Source organism: Balaenoptera borealis, assembly GCF_965194805.1.
Source record: "Balaenoptera borealis genome assembly, chromosome: 3".
In the NCBI taxonomy this organism is placed as follows: domain Eukaryota; kingdom Metazoa; phylum Chordata; class Mammalia; order Artiodactyla; family Balaenopteridae; genus Balaenoptera; species Balaenoptera borealis.
This window is the reverse complement of record NC_138866.1, coordinates 2,332,445-2,357,362: the sequence shown is the minus strand read 5'-3', so window position 1 is coordinate 2,357,362 and position 24,918 is coordinate 2,332,445. Positions and strand designations below refer to the sequence as shown.

General features: G+C 38.9%; 1 protein-coding gene across 4 annotated transcripts in view; it reads left to right on the top strand.

Moving 5' to 3' along the window:
* The window catches only part of RCOR1 (REST corepressor 1), a 117,881-nt gene that overhangs the window by 59,148 nt on the left and 33,815 nt on the right, over positions 1–24,918 (top strand). For 3 of the 4 annotated variants that reach the window (XR_014243304.1, XM_082387461.1, XM_082387463.1), the window contains exon 3: positions 16,026–16,109. The exons of the other annotated variant lie outside the window; for it this stretch is intronic. Coding sequence is in view for 2 of the 3 variants with exons in the window: in XM_082387461.1 (XP_082243587.1) it covers positions 16,026–16,109 (84 nt within the window). In the remaining variant the exon portion in view is untranslated. The remainder of the gene's footprint in view (positions 1–16,025; positions 16,110–24,918) is intronic. 4 annotated transcript variants of the gene reach the window in all.

Here is a 24,918-nt window from a genome sequence, read left to right as displayed (position 1 = left end):
TGTGCAGGGATCTGGCTGGGGGTTGGCGACTCATCAAGGGCACACACTGTCTACATGACTTACACTTGTTGAAGTTGACTTTCATCACCTGGCTGAAGAAGGTTTGTCAGGTTTCTCATCAAATTTAGGAGAACTTGCGCGAAGTTTGAGTTTTTAAGGGGTTTATTACGTTCCTATGCTTATTGTAGATTTTAATTCCAGAGAGCTGAGTGAAAATTATGTATTTATTTATTCCAGTTTAAACTTTTAGCATTCAAAAAGGAAGAGCCCAGGGGAGAGAGAGCCAGACAAAGAAGTATATACTTCGATGGGAGAAAGATACAAGTATTTAAATACCAAAATTGTTTCTGACTTCTTTGTTTTATATAGGACAAACCGTTGTCATTTGAGAATTCTCAAGCCTTTAACTTAAGCATTAAAATACTTAATGGGAGAATATTATGAGGAGGAAAAATGTTCCTGTTTTTTTTTGGCTTGTGGTATCTCAGTTCCGCAACCAGGGATTGAACCCGGGCCACAGCAGTGAAAGCCTAGAATCCTAACCACTAGGCCAGCAGGGAACTCGCGGAAAAATGTACTTTTTACTCTAGCTTTTGATCTGTCTTTATACTTCTGGTAATTTATGGTGTCTCTAAAATCTGGGCAGTGTCCATAAAGGTTCACATCATGGCCCTGGAATCTCTTGCTCAGGTTTGACTCTCAGCTCCACTGGTCACAGGTGTGATCTTGGGCAAGTTACTTCATCTTTCTCCGCCTTAATTTTCTCATCTGTAAAATGGGAATAGTGATAGTACCTACCTCAGAAGGTTGTTAGGAAGACTAAATGAGCTAATGCATGTAAAAGTGCACAGTGCATGGTACATAGTAAGCATACATGTCAGTTATAACAACAGTGATAATATTATACTGTTGCTTTTCAGATTGACTACATTTCTTTCTGAATGCCCCAAATCAGAAGCCAAAAATTTTGGGCTCACAAAATTATTTTTGGTCCCTAACCTAAATTTAACATAAGGTTAAATTTGTGGATGCTTAGCTTCTCAGGATATAGTGAAAGTATGGATGGCAAATTAGTACATTTAGGAATAAGAACTACCAATATTTAAAGCTTTATTCCTTTGTTACTTTCTTCCTTCCACTGATGAGTAATCTATCCTACTGTGTATTTGGGTTCCATGTGACTTTTTTTTTTTTTTTAATTTATTTATTTATGGCTGTGTTGGGTCTTCATCCCCGTGCGAGGGCTCCCTCCACTCGCGGCAAGCGGGGGCCACTTCTCATCGCGGTGCGCTGGCCTCCCACCGCCGCGGCCTCTCCCGCCGCGGAGCACAGGCTCCAGACGCGCAGGCTCAGCAATTGTGGCTCACGGGCCCAGTCGCTCCGCGAGCACGTGGGATCCTCCCAGACCAGGGCCCGAACCCGCGTCCCCCGCACCGGCAGGCAGACCCTCAACCACTGCGCCACCAGGGAAGCCCCATGTGACTTTTTAATGTAGGTATTCGGGTACAACAGTGACAGCCATAGGGAGATAGAATTTAACTTTTTTTTTTGGCTGCGCCGTGTGGCCTGTGGGATTTTAGTTCCCCGACCAGGGATCGAACCCGGGCCATGGCAATGAAAGCATAGAGTCCTAACTGCTGGACCGCTAGGGAATTCCCGAATTTAACTTTTAAAGCAAACAAAGCAGCCATCTTATTTATGAGAACTAATTTGAGATTAAGGTGGTTTGATAATATGGAGATATTAGTGTGGATATAATGACCCTATAGCACTCTATACAGGATTATAATTTTTTTTTTTAAACCCTGAACTCCCCGATGGTTTTGGGGGAGTCTTTTTTACTTCCCCACACCACGTGGCATTCGGGATCTTAGTTCCCCGACTGGGGATGAACCCACACCCCTTCCACCTCCGTGGAAGCACGGAGTCTTAACCACTGGACTGCCAGGGAAGTCCCAGGATTATAATTTTTTTTTTTAATACATTTATTTATTTATTTTTGGCTGTGTTGGGTCTTCGTTTCTGTGCGAGGGCTTTCTCTAGTTGTGGCAAGCGGGGGCCACTCTTCATCGCGGTGCGCGGGCCTCTCACTGTCGCGGCCTCTCTTGTTGCGGAGCACAGGCTCCAGACGCGCAGGCTCAGTAGTTGTGGCTCACGGGCCTAGTCGCTCCGAGGCACGTGGGATCTTCCCAGACCAGGGCCCGAACCCGTGTCCCCTGCATTGGCAGGCAGATTCTCAACCACTGCGCCACCAGGGAAGCCCCCAGGATTATAATTTTTTAACTTCAGTTTTCTTGTCAGGAACTTGAGCAAGAAGGTAGCATTTGATTCATAGCTTATTATGACATTACTGCCATTTTCTTTCTTTTTTTTTTGGCCATGCCGTGTGCCTTTGGGATCTTAGTTCCCCAGGCAGGGATTGAACCTGGGCCCTCGGCAGTGAGAGCACCGAGTCCTAACCACTGGACCGCCAGGGAAGTCCTGTGTCCACTTTTTTGATTCCTAAAATTATTTATACCTTCTCTTATTTTTCTTTATCAGATTCTGCAGAGATTAGTCTCTTAGGGGTATTTTTTTGGCTTTGTTAATCCCCTTTTTGTATCTTTGTTTCCTGTTTCATTCATTTCTGCTGTTCATTGCCTGCCTTCTGCTTTCCTTGGATTTATTGTGTTGTTCCTTCCATGTTCTTAAGTTGTATGCTTAGCGAAGTAATTTTTAGCCTCTCTGATTTTATGCATTTACAGGTATACATTTTTTTGTAAGCTACCGCTTTCATTGTTTTGCATAAATTCGTAGTCTTTTACTGTTGAATTTTAAGTAATTTTATTTATTTTTTGTCAAGATTTCATCTTTGACCCAGGGTTATTGAAGAGTATTTTATCATTTTTGCATGTATGAAGATTTTTGGTTTATTTTTAAATTACTGACTTTTAATTGCATTGTGGTTAGACAGTATAATCTATATGTTACCTATTCTTTGCAATGTCCTTAGAGTTGCTTTATAGCCTTGTACATACATGGTCATTTTTGTAAATATTTTGTGAATTTGCTTATGAAGAATGTTTATACCCTAATTATTAGATGTATCCTTCAAAGTATGTCCAATAAATAAAACTTGTTCATTGTTTTTAGATCTTATATATCTTTTTTGTTTGGACTGTCAACAGAAATGTTTTACTCTCCCAGTATGATGATGTATTTGTCATATTTCCATTTTTCCATCAATTTTTATTTTGAAACTTCTTTATTTAGGTACATATAAAATTATAATTGTGATGTCATTTTACTTTATCTTGTCCTATTCTTGAGGTTTTTTGGTTGCTTTTTGGTTTGGTTTCTTCCAGTGTTATTGAGATACAATTGACATGCAGCACAGTATAAGTTTAAGGTGTACTGCATAATGATTTGACTTACACAGTAAGTTTAGTGAACATCCATTATCTCATATAGATACAAAATTAATGAAATAGAAAAACCTTTCTCCTTGTGCTGGGAACTAGGCTTTCCTCTCTGAGCACCTTCCACGTCCACTGTGCAGCAGCGTGCATCATCTGGGTCATGTTGTGCAGCAGCGTGCATCATCTGGGTCATGTTGTGCAGCAGCGTGCATCATCTGGGTCATGTTGTGCAGCACATCCCTGGCACTTATTTGTCTTACAGATGGAAGTTGTAACCTTTTGACTGCCCGCATCCAGTCCCTCCCTCCCCCGCAACCCCATAACCCCAAATCTGATCTCTTTTTCTCTAAGTTTGTTTTTGAATAATTGACCTACCATACTATATTAGTTCCTGTTACACAGCATAGTGACTCAATATTTCTATACATTTCGAAATGATCACCACAGTAAGTCTAGTAATTACAGTGTGTCACCATACAAAGATATTACATAATTACTGACTGTATTCCCCACACTGTACATTTCATACCCGTGACTGACTCACTTTGCAACTGGAAGTTTGTACCTTATTCTCCATCATCTATTTCTTTCCTCCTCAGCCCACCTCTTGCAACCGCCTGTTTGTTCTCTGAATCTATAACTCTGTTCTGTTTTGTTCTGTTTGTTCATTTGTTTTGTTTTTTAGATTCCACGTATAAGTGAAATCATACAGTATTTGTCCTTCTCTGTCTGACTTATTTAACTTAGCATAATATCCCCTAGGTCCATCCATGTTGTTGCAACTGGCAAGATTTAATTCTTTTTTTATGACTGAACAGTACTCCATTGTGTATATACACCACATCTTCTTTATGCTTTCATCTATTCATGGGCACTTAGGTACTTCCATATCTTGGCTATTGTAAATAATGCTGCAGTGAACATAGAGGTGCGTATATCTTTTCTGATTAGTGTGTTTATTTTCTTTGGATAAATACCCAGAAGTGGAGTTGCTAGATCATATGGTAGTTCTATTTTTAAGTTTTTGAGGAATTTCCATACTGTTCCATAGCAGCTGCACCAATTTACATTCCCAGCAACAGTGCATGAATGTTCCCTTTTCTCCACACCCTCGCCAGCAGTTTTTATTTGTTGTCTTTTTGATAATGGCAATTCTGATAGGTGTGAGGTGATATCTCATTGTGATTTTGATTTACATTTCCCTGATGATTAGTGATGTTGATCATCTTTTCATGTGCCTGTTGGCCATCTATGTTTTCTTTGGAAAAGTGTCTATTCAGATCCTCTGCCCATCTTTTGATTGGGTTGTTTGTTTTCTGGATTTTTTTTAAAAGGTCTTTATTTTTATTTATTTATTTATTTATTTTTATTTGGTTCCACTGAGTCTTAGTTGCAGCACGTGGGCTCCTTAGTTGTGGCTTGCTGGCTCCTTAGTTGTGGCATGTGAACTCTTAGTTGTGGCATGCATGTGGGATCTAGTTCCCTGACCAGGGATTGAACCCGGGCCCCCTGCATTGGGAGTGCGGAGTCTTAACCACTGCACCACCAGGGAAGTCCCCTGTTTTTTGGATGTTGAGTTGTATGAGTTCTTTGTATATTTTGGATATTAATTCCTCATCAGATAGATCATTTGCAAATATATTCTCCCATTTAGCAGGTGGCCTTTTAAAAAAATTGTTGATAGTTTCCTTTGCTGTGCAAAAGCTTTTTAGTTGAGTGTAGTCCCATTTATTTTTGTTTTTGTTTCCGTTGCCTGAGGAGACATATCAAAAAAATTACTAAGTTCAATTGATGTCAGAGAGCTTACTGCCTGTGTTTTCTTCTAGGATTTTTATGGTTTCAGGTCTTACATTTAAGTCTTTAATCCATTTTGAATTTATTTTTGTGCATGGTTTGAGAGAGTAGTCCAGTTTGATCCTTTTGCATACCAGCTGTCCAATATTTCCAACACCATTTATTTTTTTATTTATTTATGGCTGTGTTGGGTCTTCATTGCGGTGCGTGGGCTTCACATTGTGGTGGCTTCTCTTGTTGCGGAGCACAGGCTCCAGGCGCGCGCGGGCTTCAGTAGTTGTGGCACATGGGCTCAGTAGTTGTGGCTTGCGGGCTCTAGAGCGCAGGCTCAGTAGTTGTGTTGCACAGGCTTGGTTGCTCCATGGCATGTGGGATCCTCCCGGACCAGGGCTCGAACCCGTGTCCCCTGCCTTGGCAGGCGGATTCTTAACCACTGCGCCACCAGGGAAGTCCCCAACACCATTTATTGAAGAGGCTGTCTTTTCCCCATTGTTTCGTTTTTAAAGTTTATTTATTTATTTATTTTTGGCTGTGTTGGGTCTTCGTTGCTGCACATGGGCTTTCTCTAGTTGCGGTGAGCGGGGGCTACTCTTCGTTGCGGTGCGCAGGCTTATTGCGGTGGCTTCTCTTGTTGCGGAGCACGAGCTCTAGGCGTGTGGGCTTCAGTAGTTGTGGCTCGCGGGCTCCAGAGCACAGGCTCAGTAGTTGTGGCGCACGGGCTTAGTTGCTCCGCGGCATGTGGGATCTTCCCGGACCAGGGCTTGAACCCGTGTCCCCTGCATTGGCAGGCGGATTCTTAACCACTGCACCACCAGGGAAGTCCCAGTTATGGGTTTTTTAAGTTGCTTGTTTGTTGCCCAAGTGTTTTTAGGCATTAGATCTGTGGTGATGTGCCTCACTGTAATTATATTGGGTTAGCCAAAAAATTCCTTTGGTTTTTAAGTAAAAATAAAAGACACATTTTTCATTTTCACCAAGAACTTTATTGAACAGCGTATTCACCGTTTTGTTCCACTACCTTCTGCCGTTTTTGAGGCATCTTCATAATTCCATCTTCCCAAAACTTTTTATCTGTTTGAGCAAAGAACTGTTCCAGGTCACTTTTACAGTCTTCCAGGGATTTAAAATTTTTTCCATTAAGAGACCTTTGTAAAGACCAAAATAGATGGAACTCCAAAGTTGCAATGTCTGGTGAATACCGCAGATGAATCAGAACTTCCCAGCCAAGCTGTAACAGTTTTTGCCTGGTCATCAAAGAAACATGCAGTCTTACGGTATCCTGATGGAAGATTATGTGTTTTCTGTTGACTGTTTCTGGATGATTTTCGTTGAGTGCTGCTTTCAGTTGGTCTAATTGGGAGCAGTACTTGTTGGAATTAATCATTTGGTTTTCCAGAAAGAGCTCATAGTAGAGGACTCTCTTCCAATCCCACCATATACAGAACATCACCTTCTTCGGATGAAGACTGGCCTTTGGTGTGGTTGGTGGTGGTTCATTTCGCTTGCCCCACGATCTCTTCCATTCCACATTGTTGTACAGTATCCACTTTTCATTGCCCGTCACAATTTGTTTTAAAAACGGAACGTTTTCATTACATTTAAGTAGAGAATCGCATGCAGAAATATGCTCAAGAAGGTTTTTTTCGCTTAACTTATGTGGAACCCAAACATCAAAGTGATGAACATAAGCAAGCTGGTGCAAATGATTTTCAGTGCTTGATTTGGATATTTTGAGTATGGCGGCTATCTCCCGCATGGTATAATGTTGACTGTTCTCAGTTAATGTCTTGATTTGATCGCTATCAACTTCAACTGGTCTACTGACCGTGGAGCATCATATAGGGAGAAATCTCCAGCACGAAACTTCGCAAACCACTTCTGACACGTTTGATCAGTCACAGCACCTTCTCCATACACTGAACAAATCTTTTTTTGCATTTCAGTTGTGTTTTTACCTTTCTTGAAATAGTAAAACATAATATGCCGAAAACGTTTTTTTTCTTCCATCTTCAATATTAAAATGGCTACACAAAAAGTCACCAATTTTGGTTTTTCTTTTTAAATGCACACTGATATGATAGCTGTCCCAGTACAATCTAACAAAATTGTTTCGAATGAAGTTAAAGACAAGTAAGCGCTACTAGAGCCATCTTAACGGAATACACAGAACGAACTTTTTGTCTAACCCAATACTATGAAATTGTAAGAGTGAGATCAAATTTACTGAAACTGAGTGTGATTTTTGCTTTCCTTTATTTCCATTATAGTGGATGTCACTGTAAGAGCTCAGAGTTCTTTAATTCTGAAGATATATTTAGTTTACTCTTTGTAAGTAATCTGTGCAGGTTTTCCACTTTTTTAGGAAATGAGCATAAGAGATATAAAATTATAATCATGAAATAATTCTTCACAAGTTTTAAATAAATTCCCTTACTGTTTTTCTTTAAAAGAGAATTTAATCGTGTAAGTAGTATTTGAATGCATTCTTATGAAGAAAATCCAAACAATAAGGAAGTATGTGGAGCAAAAAGCACAAATTTCATTTTTTCCTCTCAATTCAGTGCTCCCACTTCTTTCCTAGGATTTATCCACTATTTAAATTTACTGGGTGGTTTTTCTTACCTACAGTTGGATATTTTCGCTTTTTAATTCATTTACTCATAAAGAAATACACATGCTAGAAACAAAACAGGTGTTCTCACTTTTTAAATAATGGCTTCACTGAGATATAATTCACAAGGTGTACAGTTCACTTGTTTAAAATGTACAATTCAGTTGTTTTCAGTATATTCACAGAGTTGTGCAACTGTCACTACAATCAATTTTAGGCCATTCTTGTCATCCCATAAAGAAATTCTCTACCCATTAATAGTCACTCTCCATTTCGCCCAAACACCCCACACCCTCTAGCGACCACTAATTTACTTTCTGTGTCTATAGAATTGCCTATTCTGGACATTTCATATAAATGGAATTGTATAATATGTCTTTTTTGTGTGTGACAGGGCTGCTTTCACTTAACATGATGATTTCAGGTTTTATCCATACTGAGCATGGGTTAATACTTCATTCCTTTTTATGGCAATATAATTCATTACATGGATATACTAAATTTTGGTTATTCATTCTTCAGTTGATGTACATTTGGATTGTTTCCACCTTTTGGCGCTTATGAGTAGTACTATGAACATTTGTATACAAGTTTCATTTATTTATTTATCTGTTTATTTATTTTTTTATTGGCCACGTTGGGTCTTCGTGGCTGCCCACGGGCTTTCTCTAGTTGCAGCGAGCGGGGGCTACTCTTGGTTGTGGTGTGCGGGCTTCTCATTGTGGGGGCGTCTCTTGTTGTGGAGCACGGGCTCTAGGTGCGTGGGCTTCAGTAGTTGTGGCACATGGGCTCAGTAGTTGTGAGCATGGGCTTAGTTGCTGCATGGCATGTGGGATCTTCCCAGACCAGGGCTCGAACCCATGTCCCTGCATTGGCAGGCAGATTCTTAACCACTGTGCCACCAGGGAAGTCCTTATATACAAGTTTTTATGTGGACATATGTTTTCATTTCTCTGGGCTATATACATAGGAATGGAGTTACTGAGTTATGGTAACTGTGTTTAACCTTTTGAAGAACTGCTAGACTGTTGTATTTTCTCTCTTTCTTTCTTTCTTTCTTTCTTCCTTCCTTCCTTCCTTCCTTCCTTTCTTTCTCTCTTTCTTTTTCTTTTTTCAAATATTTATTTATTTGGCTGTGCCGGGTCTTAGCTGCTAGCTGCAGAACGCAGGATCTTCATTGCCACATGCGGGATCGTTTTTTAGTTGCAGCATTCAAACTCTTAGTTGCGGCATCCCCTCACCAGGGATCGAACCCGGGCCCCCTGCATTGGGAGCACAGAGTCTTAGCCACTGGCCCACCAGGGAAGTCCCTAGACTGTTGTATTTTCTGTATTTGATTTCTTTGAATATCCATACTGTGATTTAGCGGATTCCTGTTGATGGACTTTGAAGATTCGCTGTATCACAGTACCGTAAACAGCGCTGTAGTGAGCGCCCATCCTAGAGTTCTCCAGAGAAACAGAGCCAGGGGTGTAGGGGTATGTGTGCAGACGTTTATTTTAAGCTGTTGGCTTATGTGACTGGGTGCCCAGCCAGTGTGAAATTTGTAGGTCAGGTCCTACAAGGAGAAGCTGGGGCTTCAGTCTTGAGGCACACACAGTTTCTTCTGGGAAATCTCAAGTTTTCCTAAGGCCTTTTAATTGAGTGGATGCAACTCACCCACAAGATGGAGGGTTATCTTCTTTACTTTAAGTCAGCTGATGTAGATGTTAACCACAACTTCTAAACACCTTCAACACCTAGATTAGTGTTTGATTAAATGACTGGGTGCTGTGACCTAGCCAAGTTGACACCTATCTTAAGGAATCTCTAGGGCAGGTACTTACGAACTTTAAAAATGTCTCCCCGGTGATTTATACACATACTTAATGAAACAATATGCTGGTGTTTTCTATTCTTATTCTTTTTTTTTTTTTAATGCTGGTTAGGACCCAGTAAATTAATTTAAATTGGCCTGACTTGCAATTTGAAGAACATTGCTATTGGTATATGTATTATTATATCTAGAAATGGATTGCTGGGTTGCAGGGTATCCGTACTTCAACTTCCTTATACGCTGCCAGCGTTGTCTAAAGTAGTTGTACGGATGTACATTCCCACTGGTAGTGCGAATTCTCTTTCATTTTGCCCTTGATGGCAATTGGTAATTTCAATTTCTTTGTCATTCTTCTGCTTCCTTCCAGGTAGGGAAGGTTTTGAACACTTGGTAATCAACTTTAAACAAGGAGAGTGTTGTGAATCACTATGTTGTACAACTGTAACTTATATAATATTGTACATCAATGACACCTCAATAAAAACTATATTAAACAAGGAGAGCAGCTGCAGAGTTATTGACACCTTCAGCAGACACCAGTGTCTGTCCAGAAATGAATGACATTGCTTTGTTTTCATTGTATTTGTGTTCTTCAATTTGCATACAGCAGAATGGACAGGTTTTTGTTGTCCGTATTTGTGAGTGTTAAGGCATGTGCAGTTTCATATAACCATCACGCGCAACTGGGATACAGAACAGTTCCATCTCCTCAAACAAGTACCTCATACAACTCGTTGCCTTCCTCCCACTCCTAACCCCATTGATCTGTTCCCTACCATTACAGTTTCACCTGTTCCAGAATGTCATATAAATGGAATCATACAGTATGTAACCTTTTGAGACTGGCACTGAGTATATTCTTTTGAGATATGGCCATGTTGCTGCATATATCAATCGTTCATTTATTTTGTTCATTTATTTTGAATGCTGGGTAGTATTGCAGTGTATTAATCTTCCCAGTTTAACCTTTTACTCCTTGAAGGACATTTGGGGTTTTTTCCCAAGGTTTTGACGATTGTGAATAAAGCTGCTATATATAATTATGTGCAAGTTTTATTGTGAACATATGTTAACTCTATAGCGTATATAGCTAAGTGGGATTGTCAATTCCGTCATTTGTTAAATATAATTATATCTTTAATTAAAACTGCAAAACGTTTCTTGAGTGACTTTATCATTATCCATCGATCCAGCACTGCGTGAAAGCTTCAGGTGCCCCTTACTCTTGTCAGTACTTGGTATTATCTATTCCTTTTATCTTAGGAGTTCTAATAGGTATACATTGGTTTCTCACTGTGGCTTTAATTTGCATTTCCCTAATGGCTAATGATGTTGCTTCTCATGTGCTTATATGCCATCTTTGGTGAAATAGTTATTCACATCTTCTGCCCACTTTTAAAAAAATTGAGTTATTTTCTTATTGTACTTTTAACGTCTTTTATATATTCTGGACACAAGTCCTTTGTCAGATACAGTGATTTGCAGATGTTTTCTCACAGTCTAAATTTTAATTAAGCTCAACTTACCAGTTTTTACTTTTATGGGTTGTGCTTTTGGTGTTATATCTAAGAACTCTTTCCTCAACCAAGTTCACGGGGATTTTCTCATGTTTTTTCCTAAAAGATTTTGTAGTTTTAGGTTTTACTTTTATATTTAAGATCCATTTTGAGTTGAATTTTTGTAAGGTATGAGGTATAGGTTGAGTTTCACTTCTTTTGCATATGGAGATCCAATTTTTTGTTTGTTTATTTGTTTGTTTTACTTTTTGGCTGCACCACAGGGCATGCAGGATCTTAGTTCCCCAACCAGGGATTGAACTTGCACCCCCTGCAGTGGAAGTGCAGAGTCTTAACCACTGGACTGCCAGGGAAGTCCCTCCAATTGTTAAAATACCCTTCGTTGCAGGAGTCCCCCAGCCCCCCAGCGCCGTACCTCCTGAACCATCCCCCACCCCCTTCTGGGGAAAACATTGTCTTCCACGAAACCGGTCCCTGGTGCCAGAAAGGTTGGGGACCGCTGCCTTGTTGAGAAGAATATCCTTTCTCCATTGAGTTACTTTTGCATCTTTGTTGCAAATCAGTTGACCATATTTATATGGATTTATTTCTGGACTGCCATCTGTTCCATTGATCTGTGTGTCTGTTCTTTTACCAGTACCACACTGTCTTGAATACTGTACTTTTCTATAGTAAGTCTTTAGAGTGGTGTAAGTTTTCCAACTTTGACCTGGCTATTCTGGGCTCATTTGCCTTCCCCTTTTACATTATCCTTTTGTCTATGTCAGTATGGACTCACAGATTATTATTTTATTACTTCATGGCTTTATGGATTATTATTTTATTATTGTCATTTATTTTGTTGCTCAGGTTATCTCAGATCTGACCAACGGGAGATAGATTCCATCGTTCTTTGAACACTTTCCTACCTCCTGGCATAACAAAATATTCCAGGGTCTCTTGCACTTTTCCTGTCCTAGCCCTGGAATCAACCATTTTTCCAAGGAGACCTAGTTTCTTTTATTGTAGAATGGCATTCAGAGACCAACGTCTGGGAGCTAAATGTGCTCATTTTTTGCTGGGTTGTCATTGTATCTAGACCCTTGCAGTGGACAAAGCTGGGATAAATAAATGTATTTATGTGTGCAAGTATACAGGTATACACACATCTGTATTTCCATTTATACTGAAAATGATGAGCTCTTACTGTAACCATCTATTTCTGTCTAGCACCTCAGAATTCTTTCTATCCTCCCCCTTCTGTATCTGTAACTCTTTCACTCAGCATAATTATTTTGAGATTCATTCATATTGTGTGCCTAAATAGTTCATTCCTTTTTATTGTTGAGTTTTATTCCATTAAATGGATATACCACAATTTTAGGAAATTGCCAGGCTTTCCCCCCAAAGTGATAGTACAATTTTACATTCCCACCAGCAGCTTAAGAAAGTTCTGGTTTCTCCACATTATCGCCAAACTGTGGGTATTGTCAGTCTTTTTAACTTTATACTTTGTAATAGGTACGTGGTGATATCTCTTGTGGTTTTAATTTGGCTTTCCCTAATGACTGTTGATTTTTAATATCTTTCCATGTGTTTATTTGCTATCCATATACCATCTTTGGTATTTATTCAAATCTTTTGCCCATTTGTTAACAATTGGGTTGTTTCTTATTGTTGAGTTCTGAGAGTTCTTTATATATTCTGGATACAAGTCTTTATCAGATCTGTGGTTTATAATTATTTTCTCTCAGTCTTTGGCTCAGCTTTTCATCTCTTCAGTAGTGTTATTTGAAAAGAAATTCTTACCTTTGATGAAGTCCAGTTTATGAAGTTTTTTCTTTTATGGATTGTGCTTTTGGTGTTATATCTAATAAGATCTTTCTAAACCTAAGATCAAAAAGAATTTTCTCATGTTTTCTTTTACAAGTTTCATAATTTGGGGTTTTATATTTAGTCCTGTCATTAATCTTGAATAAATTTTTGTATGTGGTATGAGGTATAGATCTACATTAATTGTAAAAAAATATGAATATCCATTTGTTCAGGCATCATTTGTTGAAAAGATTATCTCCACTGAATTTTACCTTTGCACCTTTGTGGAAAAATCAGTTGATCCTATATGTGTGGTTCTGTTTTTGAACTCCATTCTATTCCATTTCTTTCACTGTGTGCCAGTACCACACTGTCTTGATTACTGGATCTTTGTAATTAATTAGTTTTGATTCAGGCAGTATATGTTTTCCAACTTTGTTTTTTTCAAAGTTGTTTTGGCTATTTTAGGTACTTTGCATTCCTGTATGAATTTTAGAATGTTTGTCAATTCCTACAAAAAAGTATACTGAGGTTTTGATTGGGATTGTGTTGACTCTGTAGAGCAATTTGGGGAGAGAATGCTGTCTTTTTTTTTTTTTTTTAATTTATTTATTTATTAATTTATTTTTGTCTGTATTGGGCTTTCGTTGCTGTGTGCGGGCTTTTCTCTAGTTGCGGCGAGCGGGGGCTACTCTTCTTTGCGGTGCGCTGGCTTCTCACTGCGGTGGCTTCTCTTGTTGCGGAGCAGGGTCTCTAGGCGCGTGGGCTTCAGTAGTTGCGGCACACGGGCTCAGTAGTTGTGGCTTGCGGCCTCACTAGTTGTGGCGCACGGGCTTAGTTGCTCCGCGGCATGTGGGATCTTCCCGGACCAGGGCTCAAACCCGTGTCCCCTGCATTGGCAGGCGGATTCTTAACCACTGCGCCATCAGGGAAGCCCCGAGAATGCTGTCTTAATGATATTTAAGTCTTTTGATCCATATACATGGTATATCTCTTCATTTACTTAGATCTTTAGTTTCTCTCAAATGTTTTACAGTTTTTCAGTGTATATGTCTTATCACATCTATCCCTTAATAGGGGTATTCTTTCGTTTTAAGTTTTGATTAATTGCTTATATATAGAAATTGAATTGATTTTTTACTGTTGATCTTGTTTCCTGCAACTGTGCTGAAACTCATTTATTCTAGCAACTTTTTGTAGGTAGTGTAGATCTTCTACACAGATAATCATGTCATCTGTGAATAAAGACAGTTTTAATTCTACTTTCCCAATGTAGATTCTTTTATTTCTGTTTTGACTTTTGATTTTTACTTGAAATACAGCAAGCCTGTATTCCATGTGCGGTCCCTCCCCACACACGTATTTGTTGACTTTATTTTACTTTTAGACTATGTGTGGCATTAACATTGTTCTAAAAGTCAGAACCGTATTAAAAGGTGTGTACTCAAAGGTAGTCACTCCCATCTTTTCATCATATTCCTGTCTCCCTCCTGTTCATTACACCTTGTTCCCACCCAGCATGTAAATTCCACCTTCAGTCTTGCCTAATTCATAGTGTTCGCACTTTGGGTCTTTCCCTCCCGCCATTCCATCATTTTTCTTTAAAGTAGCTGCCCCACAGATTTAAGCAAAAGTGTAGAAATTCTCTCTTTATAAAATCTAGAACACATTGATATACAAAATTAAATAAAAGATCTGGCAATTTCATAAAAGCAGGAATTCTTAAACCAGGCTTTATGAATTTTATAAAAGTATGTTTATATTGGTGTGTTTGTGTGTTTATGTTTAGTTGAATTTTTTTTTTTCTGGAAGTAGATTCCATAACTTTCATCATGTTTCAGAGGAATTTGTTTAAAGGAAAAAAAAAGGTCAAGAAAGAGAATGCCTTTAGAATGAATGAGTTTGGGTCTAAGCAGTCTAAAGGCTGGTTAGTGAGCCTCTCTCTTCAGTCTGTTGTACCTTTGGAAGATAATGTTTTAATTGGCTCTGTTGTAATAGGTGACTTGTTGGTGGTTAATCCAGTAGTACAGTCAACTCAACACCCGGCACTTGTAAACCTTTTGACCTACTGTTTTGTATCACAGATTTTTAAGAATTTGAATGCACTTCAGACGTTTCCTTTCAGGTTAAATCTTTTTAATGGTACTCTTTATTAAAGTTGTTAAAAGAATCTTTGGATTCCTGCTGTCAGGTCACTAAAATACCCAGTCACTAATGGCAGTGAAGGGTAAGGTTATTCAAAGCACACATGAAGAATTCATAGTTTAAAAGAATATTTGAGCAGCTTGCCACATGCAGCTTCCTTTTTGTGTGTCCCCATCTGGGAGCAGAGCAGCAGAGTGTATGGTGCCTAAACCCTCGGGCCCTGTAGCCATCCTGCCTAAGGTCAGTCCAGGTCTGCCTCCTAGTGGCTACTAATGACCTGTTTAGTTTCCTCACCTAGCAAGTGAGAATAGTAATCATACCCACCTCTTATGACCTGTTTGTTAAATAAGTAAAAAGTTAGGTAGAAAAAGACTTAAAAGTAGAAATATTTCAGCAAATTCAGAGCCTCCCCACCCTCACCCTGTGTTAAATGTGCGGGTCCATTGGGGCCGACTTCATTCGGGGGTGGGGGGTGATGTCGTCATCTTCCGAGGTCTAAAGAAGACCAGAGTGGTGTGGTTTTTTTGAAAATTTATACATGAATGAATATTTTATTATAATTAAAGACATTAATTTAGATGTATTATGAATAGTTTGTGGGTTTTTATCCTTTTTCTTTTACAAATATACACAGTCATAGTTACAGGTGAAATTATACAATATCTTTTGTTTGACTCAAAACAATACAGGAATGGATCTGCTCTCACCACTCCTATTCAACATTGTGTTGATGGTGCTAAATTAAAGAGAATCTAAATAAATGGAGAGAGATACCATGTTAATGTGTTGAAAAACTTAATTTGTGGGACTTCCCTGGTGGTTCAGTGGTAAAGCATCCGCCTTCCAATGCGGGGGACATGGGTTCGATCCCTGCAGAGTGGTGTTGTTAATTGTCGCTTGTTATGTCTGTTAAATTATAATAAGAATTTTCTTTCTTTATTTCTACCAAGCCAAACTAGCAAGACGCAGTCAAGAACGAGACAATCTTGGCATGCTGGTCTGGTCACCTAATCAGAATCTATCAGAAGCAAAATGTAAGTTTTAGAGCACTTTTATTTTCCACCTTTCTTATTTACTGCAGACTTTTAAAGTTACCTTTGTAGGTAAAAATCTCTATATATATTACATTTATTTTACATTTTTAAAGTAAAATTTTGAAGAATTTGAAAGTGTGTTCTTTATTGTGGCCTGTCATAGTGATTTAAAGATTCTTAAGCTGTGGTTTCATAATCTACTTTTTATTCAAAATGCTGTACCAGCTAATATTCTGAAGTAACTTGGAGGAAGGGTTCAGAGTGGAAAGAAAATTATAATGTAGTGTGTAACTCCTTCAGCTGGGAATTTATAGATTTATTGATATAAAGATGAAGAGTTTAACAAATTTCTAATTGGAAGGATTACAAAGGGCAAATGTATGTTACTGGAAACAGGTTCTATAATTTAAGACTTCATCCTAGCTAGAAGTAGAACTTTTGAATTGGCTCTTTGTTTTGTGTTTATATTTTTGTTAGAATGAATATTCTGGGCTATTTTGGGTTTTCTTTTGCGGGGGCAGGTAGGGGTCCTAGAGCTATTAGAAAGATTAATTGTATTTCCAGAGTTTGCTTTTTCAGTTTTCTGTCCCCTCTGCTCAGATGATACCATGCAAGAATAACTTTATATTTGATATATTGTCGTAAGTCTTTGCCATTTTCAAAGTTTTTGTTTTCTTCATAACTTTAAAGAGAGAAGAAAAAATAAATTCTCCCTTTTGAGAGTTTTTCAGTGGTGGGGGTGGGTGGTCCATGGATGGAATTTACAGGGATTTGTGAACTCGTAAATCACATGCAAAATTTTTTTGGTGTATGTACGTTTTCCTGCAGAAAATTGGATTTTTAAAGGGCTCTTTGACAAAAATAGGATAAGAATCAATGCTCTAAAACGTGGTAGGGCTTAGAAAGCCCTCAGTGGTAAATGTTGGTCAGGAAACGTAAGTTGTGAGTAAAGGCTGGAACTCTCAGGCTTTGATCAGGGTTTTCCAGATTGTGTTTTGCAGTATTAAAGTAGGTGTTAACAGGTTTCCACTGTCAAGTAAGTGTTAGAGATGATGCATATTAAATATCCTCCTCTTGTATGTTTAGCATTCATGTTCGCATTAAGGTGCAAAGAGCTCGGATGGTAAAGAAACGTTTGATTTTGACCAAGAAAGACCCTTTTTAAAAATACAGTACCCTCCATGGAACACAGGAAATTCAACTACTCTTAGTAATGCTTAATTTAGCAAGAATAAAATAATCTCAGTCTAATCTGATTTTCAGAGTATCTTCATTTTGCCAGCCTGCTGCTTGATGAGTTTATAATGGAGAACAGAATAGCTAAAGGAAGTGTATTGGCAATTCTGATGCCTTTACTGTGCGGAGGAAGACCTTTTAAGTATTTCCTGTTTGTTTTTTCCCTTTGAGCATTTGCACTTAAAAAAGCAATCTATTCCATTTTTGAACATGCTGTTCCTTCTAACAGCTGAAAATCTGCATCTGTGTATTTTTAAAGCTTTCTTTTCCTGAACTCTGTTAAGTAAGTCTGCTTCCTTATGAGTCTTTTAGGTGTTCAATTCTCCTACCTTCTTTGCTGTCCCAGTTCAAGTTAATCCTGCCTGGTTGCCTCAAGTGTTTTCAGATGGTCTGGTTTTGGGGTCTTCTTCGTCTCTGTTTTACTCCTGGATAGACCCCGTTTGGTCATGGTGCCCATCTTCAATTATGGTGCCTGGAACTGAATATTAAAAATAGTGAGCATTTGTTGAGCACTGTACTAAAATGCTTTCCGTGTTCCTGTATCATTCAATCTTTACTGTAAACCAAGAGGACGTTTTTGTCCCCATTTTTCAGGTGGCAGAGTCCACAATTCAAGGAGGTTGTGAAACTAGCACACAGAGTCAGTGGTGGGGCCAGTAGTGTCCAGGTTTGCTGACTCTTCACCCTGGCTTATGCTCGAAACGTGTCCCTCAGGTCGAGTTCGTCAGGTCTCAGTCCCCTCTTCATTTCAGTCACTTCCTGCTGTTATTACAGTGAAGATTGTATTAGTACCTCTTGCTGTTATTGTGTTACCTTTGGAATCTTGGGAGTCAGAATTTAATTTTAATATTATCTTATTTTTCCTAGACCTGCAAGAAAAGAACAGAATATGAAAAGTTAATAGATTTTTAAGCAATGGTATTGCCTAAAATAAATTTGCAGTTTTAATGTAAGTCCTGACAGTATTGATTAAAACTTTAAACTCTTAAACCAATCTAAAAGTAACATTTATATATTGTTGAAAGTTCAGAAGGCACAGAAAAATATAGAGAAGAAACAGTTCACCCATTATTTCATTACCCAGAGATAACTGTTGTTAAACATTTTGGGATGTTTTTCCAATCCCTTTTTTTCTCTGTGCATATTTTTATAAGTGAGATGTTGGTATTTCTATGTATGTGAGTGTGTATTGTCTTCCTGAACAATGACCTAAGCATTCGTTACCTTGCTAATAAATCCCTTGTAAATGTTTAAAATAATGTTTAATATTTTATCATATGGATGTATCAGTGTATTTAAGCATTCTCCTATTGAAAATTTAGGTTGTTTCTAATTGTTGCTATCATAAAAGAAGGCGGTGGTGAAAAACTGAATCAGAGCTTTGTTCTCTTTTGTTGTTATTGTTGTGTTTTAGTATTTTCTTAAGATACATCCCTAGGAATGGAATTGTGGATCGATGAGAGTTTGCTTAACTGCTCCAGCGTGAGGCTGTGAACACAGTCATTGATATGAGTTAGGTTCCATTTGTGGAGCTTTGGGAGTCATACTCTTTGGCGAGTAGTCTAATCGTAGTTATGCCTTGAAACGTAACCATAGTGTCATTGGGGACAAGTATACATAATTTGTTCTCTTTGCCATCTATCATTTCCCCCTCAGCTTCTCTCCCTCCCAGTACATAGACAAAAAAGAAGTATTTTCTACTTGCCTTTCTAACTTATTTTGAAAGAATGTGGAAGTCTTGGTTTTCCAACGATTGATTCTGACTTGATGTAGAAATAGGAGATTCGGGACATCTGTAGACTTCTAGTAGATGTCCCCATGTGTAAGGATGTCTGTGGATCCCTGGCTTTTCCTGGGTTGGTTTCTTTCTTCTCAAGTAACTGTTTAGAGTTCTGCCTCTTAGGGTTACTGCAGGTTTACAAAATTATTTTGTGATTATAGAAATAAATACTGTTGTAGAAATTTCAAACGATATAGAATGTATAATGTAGACAAAGAAAGCCCTCTTGGGACTTCCCTGGTGGCGCAGTGGTTAAGAATCCGCCTGCCAATGCGGGGGACACGGGTTTGAGCCCTGGTCCGGGAAGATCCCACATGCCACGGAGCAACTAAGCCCGTGAGCCACAACTACTGAGCCCGTGAGCCACAACTGCTGAGCCCGTGAGCCACAACTGCTGAGCCCATGTGCCACAACTACTGAAGCCCGCATGCTTAGAGCCCGTGCTCTGCAACTCAACGAAGAGTAGCCCCCGCTCGACGCAAGTAGAGAAAGCCTGCTTGCAGCAACAAAGACCCAACGCAGCCATAAATAAATGATTGAATGATGAATGAATGAATGAATAAATAAATAACCTTCTTTTAAGAAAAGCCCTCTTATAGTCACTATTTACAACATATATACTTTTCCTAATATTTTTATATATCTTAATAAGTATATGACTTTTAAATCACATATATGAGCTGTTTAGCAATTTGCTGTTAACAACATATGTGGGACTTTGTTCTGTTTGAATACATTTATTGGATTGGCCAAAAAGATCATTTGGGTTTTTCTGTACCATGTTATGGAAAACCCCAAACGAACTTTTTGGCCAACCCAATACAATTACCTAGTTTTAAACTAACAAGTATGGGTCCACCATAGTTTAGTCTTTTCTTTTTATTTATTTATTTATTTATAAACAAATTTTCCTCCAAACGTATCTCAATTAGGGTTATATTGAATTTGGGTTTATTTAGTGAGAATTGGTTTCATTCACATTTTTATTGAGCAGTTTTGTGTGCCTGGTAGTGTACCAGGAGTGAGGGATTCAGGAAGTTTATATTCTAATGGAGAAAGAGGGAGGAAATGAACATGTAAACAGATAATTTATATGTATTTCCTTTAGTCCAACTGTTTCTTCTTAGTTGTGAAAAACTGAGGTCTAGAGAAGTTAGGTCAGATGCTCAAGGTCCCTCAGCTAGTTAGTAGCCAAGTTTGGGCTAGATCTCTGGTCTCCAGACTGCATTTATTACACACATCTGCCTTGGTGTACTGTTTGATTTAATAAACCAAAATACTTAAAGCATTACTGGTACTACATAAGTTGCTCTGGGCTGTGTCTAAGTAAAACTTCCTTAAGGAGAGATACGACCTTTGGAGTATGCCTAGAAAAAATGTGCCTTGTAGAGACACATTTCATGTAGAGGAAATGTAAATAATTCCAAGTAGCATAGATGAGAACAATAGGATTTAGATAGTATTATAAAAATTATTGTGGGAAATTACATGATTAAATGATGACATGATATTTAGGGCACAAAGGTGTGAATGAAGGTTAAATCATGTGGTGGAATCTGGAGGTTGGACAGACAGTGAGAGAGACTGAAAAACGCTCACTAATTGGAAGAGAGGGCAGCTGATGCTTACATTATTTTCGCATTCGGCATCTCCTGTGTACTCTTAGTATTTGGACGCGCCCCTTGGGACCCAGCAGAAAGCACTCTTGTTTTCCTAGGTAGAAACAAGCAATGGAAACAGATGGCATTTGGGTAGGACGCTGAGGAAGGAGTAAGTGCACCGGCTGGGTGAGGGACACACACATGCTCTAAGAAGAGGGGATAGCGTTTGCGTTTGCACAGCATTTAGACACCTGCCGGGCTGTGACGCACCTCGTCCCTGGGGAAGTGAGAAGCAATGAAGCTGGAAAGACAGGCCCAGTTCTTAAAGGGATGAGGATTTTGGAGGGATTTTTAGCTAGAAGCAGTACTGTGCACATTAGAAAGCTCCTGACGGCACTGCGGTTTAGAGGAGAGCTGGGGCTAGAGGCGGTACCAGCTGGTGCACTTGCAAGGGAGAGATGTTGATGCCTCTCTGGGCCATTGCTGTTAAAGGGAGGCTTGATGGAGACTTAGGAATTCGAAACATCAATGTTGGGAGTGCTCAAAGGGAATGAGATGAGAGGAGTGTGGGGTTAGGTGGGTGGTCCAGGTGGCCTTCACGTGCCTTTAAAACAGCATACTTCTTAGATCTAGGTCATCTGCATTGTTTCACCGTTTATTCCCCACATTTTCATTGACAGTACCAACTAGGCACTCTGTTTCTGTGATAGGATATCATCTCCTGGATGGTCTGCTCCCCAAGTCCCCGTTGAGATGTGTCCTGCTGCCCTCCTACCTGGATGCCTTCCTCTCCTCTCACCTGTGGACACCCTCCCCACCCTATCCCAGGCTGTCCTCCCTCCTCGTCCCTAGAGATCTTGGTCTGCACCCTAGACATCCACCTTGCTTGCCCCTAATGGCTTCAGGGCAGTCTCCTCTCGGTGGGATGCTGCCGCCCTGGGTGCAGTGCCCTCTTCACGTTCCCCTCTGTCCCTACCCTTATGCGTACACCACCCAAGGTTGGGGCTTTGTGTACAGAAGCACTTGAAGGTCAGCAGAACAAAGTGGACATGTTAGTTGCAAGAAATTTCAAGAGGTTATTTTAGTAGGTAGTCTTGTCTTCTTTGAAATATATAGAGAGTTAGGCCAGATCTTATTCCCAGTCTGTTTCACTTTACTGTTTTTAGGAAAACCAAAAAGTTTACCAAAGCATGTATGGTCAAATGTAATACAAAACTGTGGCCTGGGAGAATTCTTAGAAGGGAGTTTTAGAAGAGAGGACAGGTTAAGAAAGGGAGTAATCTGAGGATGATTTTTTTATTGTTTGATTCTTTTTTAAGTTAGGGCTTGAAAGAGGTGAATAGGAGCTGGAGGGGGGACGCCAGTACACAGCCCTGCACACTGTTGATAGTTTCCTGAAGAAGCAGGTACCCTAGACTCGGCTGCGGTTGCCTTGGGCGTAGAAGTTAGCAAGGTCACTTTTGGCTATTGGGAATCAGTAAAACAGATGGTTTTGCTCATTTATACATTACATATTGTATAGGTTATATATAATCAGTGCTTTTGCAGTTATTTAAGTGATTGTGCTTTGTTTTTATTTTATAAAAATGAGGAGAAACTGGTACAATGGGAAGAAGCACTGGTCTCAGTGTTAAAGTAGACAAAGATGGAAACCATTAGCTCTGCCAGACACAACCACGCTGGAAGGCTTTTTTTTTTTTTAGGCTGGCCGAACTATTCACTTCAAAGAAAAAAAATTAACACATATAACATGATAGACATAGAGAATTTAAAATTGTGTCAAAAGGCAAGTCAAATTAGAGATTTTAAAATAAGTTTTAGCTTTCTTGGAATGAGAACCCTCCTTAGACCTGCAGTATTTGCAAAAGTTGTTTCTGCATTAAGTCATTTGACTTCAGTACACGTTTTCAAGATTATATGGTGAGTGAGATCTTCACAGGTATGTAGTAAATGTCTAAACTTTCATAGAAATATATAGTAAATGTCGGGAGTCTATATTCAGGACTTTCTAACTCACTGCAGATTGACGTCAAAAGACCTGACAGTTGCCACAAGGCTCTCTGTAGTCTGACCCCACTGCTGCCCTCTGGAACTCATCCCGAGCACGCTGTCCAGAGCCTCTTCCGTTCCCTCTGTCTGGATCACTCTTCTCCCAAATGGCCACATGGCGCTCTCTCCCTCAGTTTCTCCTGGTCACTAGGAGCGGGCCCTTCTTGACTACACTACAAAGTAGAGACAGAGACCACTACTGCCTTATCTTCGTGTCCTTCATTCCATTTGTCATCACCTGGCGTAGTATTACTTACTTTATGTCCCTCCTCTATACCAAAATGAACGAGCAGAGGAACTTGGTATGTTTGTTCAGCTCTCTGTCAATCCTCTGTTGGCATGTGGTGGATAAATACTTGCCCAATGAGAAAATGATGGAGTGTGGACACTCCTTTGTATGGAGATTTGCGAAAATAGGCTTTTTGGCTATTTGTTCTGTAACTTGGGTCACTTGGAGCCCTCTAACATTTTCTTCTTTGCCACTCACCTTGTGGTGTCCATTTATTTACTCAGTAAATATTCGAGTGACTGTTTATGTGTCAGGTCCTGGAGGAATACAAGAACGAACGATCTGACAAGTCTGCCCGCGTGTAGCTTACAGTCTGATGGGAAACTGCCCTGGTAAGGTATGAGTGCGTTGACAAGAGGGAAGGGTGTACTTAGAATTCTCATCTGTTAGGTCTGGGACCGGAGTGAGGCAGGGAGGGGTCAGGTAAGCTAATACTGGCCTTGGTTTTCAGCCATTTATAAATAAATGGCTATCAGGGGGCTTGAAGTTTGTGATGAAAATGATGTTTTTCAGGGCGTGAAAACTACTTTTTAAAAATCATTTTTATTCTTTTAAGTGCTCTAGACTTAACTAAAATGTGTAAAACTTACTAGAAGAGACAAAGAGCTGAATTTATAAACAATAGTGGAAGCCCTCCGTTAGTCCTCCTTTTACCCTTCAATCATATTAGTGTGTCTTATCTTCATCCTTTTAAACTTAACATTTTTCAGTTTGTTAAGTTGTAATTTATTTATCCTTTCTGTTTACAATGGACATCTCAGTTTTTTATTACTGCAACTGTTACTACTGGGAACATTCTTTAACTTATTTCTGGTATCTATTTGGAATATAGATATTTAGATCAATGCCAAATTATTTTCCAAAGTATGTTTGTTATTGTTGGACTTCTACATTTTAGACTATCCAATGAGTATGGCTTTGTTTCTCATACCAGGGAATTTTGCTATTTTTGTTAGGTGTGATAATGACATTATGGTTCTGCAAAAAATATATCCACATTTTTAAAAAGATGAATACTGAGATAGATATATATATATATATATATATATATATATATATATATATATATATATATATAGATGAAATAACTGGGATTTACTTTAAAATTCTTTAGCAAATGTAAAGCACATTTTGGGTCGGTTGGCCAGATCGGAATACAGATTAAAGTATTGTTTCAGTGTTAAATTTACTGTTCTGTCGTTGCATAAGAGCACTACTCTTAGAAAATATATGCTGAGTATTTAAGAGTAATACTCAGCATATATTGTATGACACTCTCAAATGGTTCAGAAAAGTAATCACGAGTATACGTACAAGCTTGTTTTTATTATTAAAAATAGCCTATAATTTCTTCATCTCGTCACATTGGCTATAACCACTACTAAAATTTTGCTTTCATGTCTTTTCTCTGAGCTTGTGTATACTCTGATTTTAAGCACAAATGGATCATACTAATATAATAGTTTTCCAATGATTAAAAGTTACACTGAGGTTTGGTCCTGAATAATATCCCATCAAATAGCTTAATTTACTTAACCATGTCCCTATTCTTGGACATTTATATGTTTTCAATTTTTTCCCTACTATAAATAATATATGAGTAAGCAGGAATTTATAATGTCCTTTTCCAGCGGAAAAGAAAGCCATCCTGGGTTCTGCAGATCAGGTTTCCCAGTTAAGTGCATTCATAGTTCTTTTTCTCTGACACTTATGACAATTGGAATTAATTACTTGTGTAATTATTTCTCTCTCTGGCCAGACTGTGAATTCTATGAAGGCAGAGACTCTCTTTTTTTAATCATGGATATATAAGCAGTACCGGGCACACAGTAGGCCTAAAAGATGTATTGAATC